General features: G+C 37.4%; 1 protein-coding gene across 2 annotated transcripts in view; it reads right to left on the bottom strand.

Annotated features, from left to right (window-relative positions):
- The window catches only part of EGFR (epidermal growth factor receptor), a 111,734-nt gene that overhangs the window by 88,200 nt on the left and 15,316 nt on the right, over positions 1 to 8,218 (bottom strand). For both annotated transcript variants that reach the window (XM_015812798.2, XM_015812799.1), the window contains exon 3: positions 4,466 to 4,624. In XM_015812798.2, coding sequence (XP_015668284.1) covers positions 4,466 to 4,624 — 159 coding nt within the window. The remainder of the gene's footprint in view (positions 1 to 4,465; positions 4,625 to 8,218) is intronic.

An 8,218-nucleotide genomic window follows, 5' to 3' on the forward strand; every position in this document is an offset into this window, starting at 1 on the left:
GGGAGGATTTTATATGGGGTTTATTTTTTAGCAATTTGACAGAGACACAACTTTAAAATTTGATTTAATTCGGTTTTATCGGGGGGGAATGTATTTATGTTTTGTTTTAAATATGTTGTGCGCCGCCCTGAGTCCCGTCGGGAGAAGGGCGGCATATAAATTAAATTTATTATTATTATTATTATTATTATTATTATTATTATTATTATTATTATTATTATTTTAGTGTTATGCTGCTGGGAATTCTGGGAATGGTAATCTCAACACATTTGGAAGGTATCAATTCGGAATAGCTGTCAATTCTATTCCAATGAATTATTCCATATTATGAAGCATAAAAATAACTTTAACTTTCTGATTTACTATTTCTATAGAACAGCAAACAGTGAAGATATGCAAAGTTGCTAATGAGCAAAAATGAGAACTGTAGTTTTATTTTTTATTACTTGAATGCATGAGAAGAATATGACAAAAGAGAAGTAAATATATGCACACAATCCATGTAATTATATACAAAACGTCTATCTAGTTATCTAGGGAATTGCCTCTGGTGTTGCTTTGTGCAGATTTTCTAGGGAATCAGAGAATGCATGTCATGGACAATGTTGCACAATATGCTTAATAGTTTACATATCGACACCACAATCCAACAAGGGAATCTTTCCATCCCCATTGATACAGAGCAGAGGAACTTCTTCCAGTATCATACCTAATCCTGTTCAATTTCGTCCAAACAGAGCAAAGCCAGCTAAAACCAGGTGGTTTGGTGGAGGAATCACTAATGTCAATAAAGGAGAATATTTATAGCTCAGGGTTGAAATGAGGGGTCTTTGATGCTCTCTGAGCTTGGTGCTTTCTTGCAAACATTTCATTACCAAAGTGCTAGACTAGCATTGATGATGTTACCTGGTTTGAATAATGAAAGAAAACAACCAAACTCAGAGAGCACCAAAGATCACTAATGGTCAGGCCACAAGATATCTTGGACCATTCTTCTCTCCAGGCGTTCAGGAATATACAATATGCCAGAAATGATACACATTGTCTGGCAGAGTTGGACATCGACCATGTGAAAGTGGGCTTTCTTAAGACACATGCTAGCAGAATATTCAGCTGTGGAATAAACCAAAGCCAAGACTGCTGTTCATAGGGTGTTAGCATCAGCACTTCAGGATGTTTCAGCCAGAACTGTTGTACAAATACCACATACAAATGATAGTATAAAAATCTATTGTGAGAATCACAATAAGCCTTGGTGTTCTGTGCTTTGCCTCTTCTTTAGACCACAAGAAGAAGCAGCATAGCCCAAACAATGGGAAGTGAAAAATTCCAGTAGCAATGGTAAAATGTTTAATACAAAGAATTTGCATAGTGGGTTTTTTTTTTTAAATGATGATATATGGGGAAAAGATTATTATTTAGCATACATTTAGTGCAGAGAAGAAAATAAATAATTAATAGACTATATAGTATGTTTTAAGATGCCTAGCATTTTAGGTCATATCAAATTTCATGTCAATTTCTGACCTGTTTTTCTATCCCAACAAAGAAAGAAAAAAAAATAGAAAGTGATAATTTGTCAAAAAATGCAGTTCTGATTTGAAAAAAGATTGGTGAAACAGAAACAATGCATGAACAAATCATAAGCATGTTTAATAGGGTCTAGGATAATTTGCTGTGGTCATCTCGCCATGGTTATTTTGCTGTGGCCGATTTGGCCCTGCCAACTCCCATAGGACAACTCACTATGGGATAATTCAACACAGGATAACTCAACATGAGATAAATATACCATTATCTGCCACTTTTTTTTTGAAATTATTTTAATTTTTGTTATTCACATTTCATTTTGTCCCTCCTTTAGCATCCTTTTTAATGGTTCTATTCCACCTTTTCTTTGATATTATTGAAGAAATATCATTAAAGAAAGGATGCTAAAGAAGGGAAAAATGAAATGTAAATGACAAAAATTAAAATAACGTTGAAAAAACAGTGATAGATAACAGTACAGTTAATTCACATTGAATTATCTTGCATTGAATTGTCCCACAATGAGTTGTCCCATTCTGTGTTTAATATAGTAATTATAATAATTAATAATTATTCTTTTAGTATTCATTAATTTAAATCCATGCTCAAATGCTTCTAAAGTTTGCCAAAGATAGTTTGATGTGTACAAACATACATATGTGCATGCACACAAGCACACAAACGTATACACACAGAGAGAAAGAAAAGGGAGAGGGAGAGAGAGAAACATAAACATTTTTAAAAAGCAAGGTTACCAAATTTGATGCTAATTCTATATTACCTATTCCTAAAACTGTTTAGGAAATATTTATAATTTTATTCTATTGTCGAGAAACTAGCTGCTTACAACATATTCACAAATGCCTAGAGAGACATACCCACAACTTAGAGGGCTGCCAAACATTATTCTAGAAGCATACTCCTCATAGTAGGCTGCTCTTAGAGAGAAATTCATATAGGAATTTTATATACAGTTCATATACAGTTTATAATTATATACAGTATTGACAGTATTCAATACACTTCAGAACCACTTTTCTTAAAAAGAAAACCAGCAGAATAGAGAAGTCTTCTAAAATCAGAATATTTTTTCCAGAAAAGTTTAGAGGTATCAGAAATGAAGTTGTTTCTGCATTTCCACAGACTAAATAAAGGATATGATGTAATGGAACTACAGGTAATCCACGAATTGCAAGCATTCCCTTAGCCGCGAATGTTTGAAGTTACACAATAAGCACCCCCTAGTACTTATGGGCAAATCCCAAAATTACAAATATTGTGGCACCACTGCAGTTGTTCACCCTTATGAGCGACCGCAGTGGCACTGCAACATTCACCCTGGTTATTCCTGCCCTCCCCATGCCTGCCCCAGGTCTCCCTAGGCGCTAGGCCTTCAATAGTCACCCTACAAAGATCAAGATCCTTCGCTTCCTTGGCTGCTCAAGGTCTTCAGTGTGTTCGCAAAGAATGGAGGCCTAAAGTAATGCAAGATCACACGAGACCAGTGGTGTGAGATTTCACGCTACTATCTCATGTGATCTCATGTTACTTTATTGCTTCTGTTCTCTGCAACAGAGAAAGTAACTGAAGCCGGGGGACGCTTCCGCGTGCCTCCAGAGGCTGGATCCTGGCATCAGAAGCCTTTTCCAGGCCTTTGCTGCCTGGATCTGAGGCCAGAGTATGCTTCTGCAGCCCTCCAGAGGCCTGATCCAGGTGCCAGAGGCTTTTCCCAGGCTGCTGCCACCCAGATCTGAGGCCAAGAGACACCTCAGATCTGTGCAGCAGCGGCCTGGAAAAGGCATATGATGCCCTGCTCCAGCCTCTGGAGGCATGCGGAAGCAATCCCCAGCCTCAGATCTGGACAGCAGCAAGAACCGCGGCAGAGAGGAGACGGATCTTTTCAAGGTGAGTCCAGTGTGGCATGAAGCATGAAATACATTAGTGGGTTGGGGAGGCCTTGGGGGCCTGTTCCATCACTAGGCCCTCCATGGCCTTCCACACCCTGAGATACTTCATGTTCACTTAACGAGCCACGTGCATTTTAACGAGCAGGCAGTGATCTTGTTCAACATACAAGATTCACTCCTACGAGTTTTTGAGTTAGGAATGGAATGCACAGGCTCCATTATATTTGTAACTTGAAGACTATCTGAATTTAGGTACTGCAAAGTTGTTACCTAAAAAAGCTAACTGTGAAGTTATTCATATATTAGATAATCCAGAATCCTGTGTGAAAAAATGGCTTAAGTCCAAAATGTTTCCATCTCCAAAATACATATGATGCAGATAATCTGATATAAACTAAAGAAGCTGCATCAGTCACACATCCCAAATTTACCTGCTGTGAACATCTCACCCATGCCATAGCAGTACCAATGGAAATCACTTTTCTATGTACATTTATGTCTTTATACCAATAAACAACATAAAATGTGTTTTAAAATACTTATTCTTCCTCATTTTTTCCTGCTCTATACAAAAACATCTGGGATGCCAGTTGACAAGAGCTTAAATTGATTTAAAGAATAACTTTATGCTTTATTTAAGTTAAAGTTTAATACTGCTGAAAATTATAAAGGATTAATACCCTGCTCTTAAGGTTAGCTGTCAAATATAGAGTGAAAGAAAATAAACAAATTTTATTGTAAATCCTAAACAATACATGTGTGTATATATTTCTGTACTCAAATACATTTTATTTTCCAGTACAATAAAAGTGTAAATTAGTCCTTTCGTATCCTAAAAATATTGCAAGGTATATACTAAATGTAGTTTCAGAAGGCAAATAAATCACTAAATAAATTATTGTTTAAAAAGAGTTTATTTATTTTTCTATTGGGCAAACATCTATTGCAGTTACATGAAGTAACTGCACTGTTTGTTTAGAATTAGTTTAGTAAAATTCATGAATTGAATGTCTTCTGTGCACACTTACAGGATATGTGAGATTCTGTTAATCCCTTTGTTTTTTCACTGGTGTCAAACTGTACAAAACTCCGAATATTATTTTTATCAAAAATGTCATCCCACAGAACATTTTCCATGTTGCAGAGGTAAGGATTACTCCTGAACTTTATTCCTCCATTTAGAATTTCTGCCAAAAGAAATTAGGATAAAGAAAGAGATTAATACACATGGTTTGATTTTTGTATTTTAAAAATTACACAAGGGTAATCATTTCAATTGATTTTGATGAAATATCATTCATGAGTTAGCAAAATTAACTAAATAACATAAATTTGAGATATATAAAGAATATAGAAAATGCAAAAAAAAATATTAAAAGTAAGCAAGCAGATAGGTACTATACATATATACATTTACCATATATTTAGAATGCCATCATATTATATCTATGACTATTGAGGTAAAATATAAAATCATTCAAATTTGGTAGAATTACTCCTTCCTCTGATATTACATTATTTTAACTGTATCTATATGTTTTTTCCAATGTACCAGTTAATTCACATGTTAGCTATTATGTTATCTAGACAATGTTGATTAATTATGATTTTAGCTGCAAAAATTAAATAGATGAGTTTCCTCTCTATGGAGATTCTCAGTCATCCAGGTCATGGTTGTCCCAAAGGTACTTTTTCAAAAGGTAACTGGACTTTATTTTTCCTTTGTTTTCCTAAGGAAAAACAAAGTCCATTTGTCTTTTGAAAACATGCCTTTGGGACAGATGAGTTCCCTGTTTTTAAGCTTGAAGTTTAGTCCTGTAAATCAGAGGTCCCCAACCTTTTTGGCACCAGGGACCGGTTTCATAGAAGACAATTTTTCCATGGCCCGGGGGGAGAGGGGGGGAAGTTTCAGGATGATTTAAGTGCATTATATTTATTCTAAATTTTCTAACTAAACACACAAATAAATAATGTACTCTATTTCTATTATTATTATTATTATATTAAATTAGACCAGTGACTTTCTGCTTCTAAGAAAGTGGGAAAGAAAAGAGACAATCCTAAACTCAGCCTTCCAGCAAAACAAACCAAAGACCCTGCACCTTGAGGAAATGCTGAGAAAACCATTCAGAGAGAGAGAGAGACCAAACCAACTCGACACTGCGCAAGCCTAGCAGCCTTGGAAAAGGTGCAAATGAGAGAAGGATTCCCTTGGAGACACAGTGCTTAAGGGGAAATATAGCTTCTCCCCTCCCCCTCCCCCTCCCCCATTGCAAGCCTGGTAGGAACGCTCTTGGCTTGCAAAATTGAGAGGTGCACGAAGAAAGGAGCATGAACAAACACACACACACACACACACACACAAATACACACACCAAATTAAACCACAAAAACCAGGCAGGAAATTGCCAAAACATGAGGCATCTGGAGCAGCATCAAAACAAAAGCAAAAAACTCAGCAGTCTTAGAAAAGGTGCAAACGAGAGAGAGATTCCCTTGAAGACATAGTGCTTTAACTGAAAGGTAGCTTCTTCCTTCCCCTATTTGCATCCTGAGAAAGCACCCTCACAAACACATACCTCGGGGGGAGGATCCCCCTCCAACAAGGTTTTGGGGAAGCCCCCGGTTGCTGGCACGCACTTGTCTTGTAAACTTGGAGACTTGCGTGAAGTGAGCACGAGCCCAGCTGGGGTGCTGGGAGGGGGAGAGAAGAAAAGTGAGGAAGAAGAGGAGGAAGAAAAAGTAGCAGGAGGAAGAGGAAACAGGAAGAGCAGGAGGCAGAAGAAGCAATAGCACAAGAAACAGGAGGAGGAAGAGGAGGAAGGACGTGGAGCTCAGATGTTGCAAGTGTGTTGCAAGCGCAGCCGCTGGAGAACCTTTGCACTGAACAAGATGGCTTCTGGCCTGCCACTTTTCCGCCCCTTCCCAGACCCCTGCAGAGTCATCACATGCCTTCAGCTGTGCGGCCTGGTTCCTAACTGACCAAGGCCCAGTACCGGTCCGCGGACTGTAAATAAATGCAATAATAAATGCAATAATAAATGCAATAATTGTAGTGCTGGTATTAGGCCCCAAAGTAATGTATCCTCAGTTATTTTAGCTTTGTAGCTTTCTTTGTTGCCTGCCATTCTGTTGGGAGGGCGGAGCTTTGGGGATGCTTTCACTGTCTGTTTTGTTGCCTTGTTGCCTTTCCCCCAGGGGATGGAATGTCTCACCCTTATCTGAGAGATGGTTTGTGCTTGGAGCCACAAGAAATCGAAAGTGAGAGAAACCTTGAAGAGCCTGCCAAAAAGACCGGTTACCAAAACATGATGCCACATGGGTTGGCTGGGATTCAAATGAACACTGTGACACTGGGGGGGGGGGAGGAGTATTGAATGCTACTTTTAATATATCGCTTTGCGGTTTTTTCTCTCAGATCTCACTTTGATTCCCTGCTATCACTAGCTCCTAATAAAAGTTTCCTTTTGAGACAATGCTTGTTTCAAGAGTTCTGATTTCTTGGGTGGCTTACCTGAGGTAGGTCCTTACATAAGATCTCGCCTTATATAAGCATTGTTTCAAGATGTTTGAAGCTAAAAGATGCTATAAGATGCTACAAAGCTAAAATAAATGAAGATACATTATTTTGGGGCCTGACAGCTAGAGAGCACTGAATGCTTTGTTTAGTAATGGTATTTATCTCTCCCCAAATTTTATACACAAAGGGTATAATTTTATTACATGACCACCACAAATGAAAGAATGACAATTTTAATTTCTAATTCCTGAAATTTTCAGTCAATACTATTTTAATTAAAAATTGATCAGATTAGACTGATACTGAGGGGAATAGAGTATGAACCTTATACATTTTAGGACATGACTGAACAGAATATTCTTTTTAAAAATATTTTGAAGCCTAGTTTCACACAATTGTCCTGCGCTATTTGAGGAATATATTATTTTTACTGTTTATTGGTATGATCATATGACCACACAATGTTGCTCACACCTTAGTTTTTTTTTGCCATATGCTGGCATAACATATTGAGGCAGGAACCATCGCATCATTGGACTCTGTCTCAATATTTGAACTGATTATTTGAAGAGATTCCAAGAAAATTGGCCATAAATTCCATAAAATTTGGTGAAACGTGTATTAAACTACATGTTCTTTACAGTTGTTTAAAATACTGACTTTTCCAGCACAAAATGTTTTCCAGAAACCAAAGTGCTATTTAATAACTAGCTTGGCCAAATGATTCACAGATTGGTAACTTGCAGAATGTATTTATGTATTTGTATAATGAACTTCATATGAAGTTATACTTGGCTATAAATTCACATCTTTTCTGGAGGAATATTTAAACTAAACAGCGGGGACAGTGAGTTAATTGATACAGAACATCCCTGTCCCCGGCAATCTAAAAACTATAGAGCTATCAGTGCATGTAACATAGATGTGTATGCGGACAAGAATATCAACCTTGCCGTCAAGCAAAATCAAGCTTCTAATAGCGAGTGTCACACAAAGTGCACTAACCAAATAGGTAGTAAGACAATAGGGGAACTCAGGCACCACACAGGTTACGTAGAAGGAAAACACAGGGTCAGTCATAAAGGACTCAAATGTCTATACACCAATGCACAGAGTATGAACAGCAAACAGGGTGAACTAGAAATTCAGGTTAATGAGGGCAGATATGATATTGTTGCCATTACGGAAACATGGTGGGATGAAACCCACAAATGGAACACACAGCTAGAGGGATTTAAATTATTTAAAAGAAACAGACCAA

This window comes from Protobothrops mucrosquamatus, unplaced genomic scaffold (assembly GCF_001527695.2).
Source record: "Protobothrops mucrosquamatus isolate PMUCROS unplaced genomic scaffold, P.Mucros_1.0 scaffold111, whole genome shotgun sequence".
In the NCBI taxonomy this organism is placed as follows: Eukaryota; Metazoa; Chordata; class Lepidosauria; order Squamata; family Viperidae; genus Protobothrops; species Protobothrops mucrosquamatus.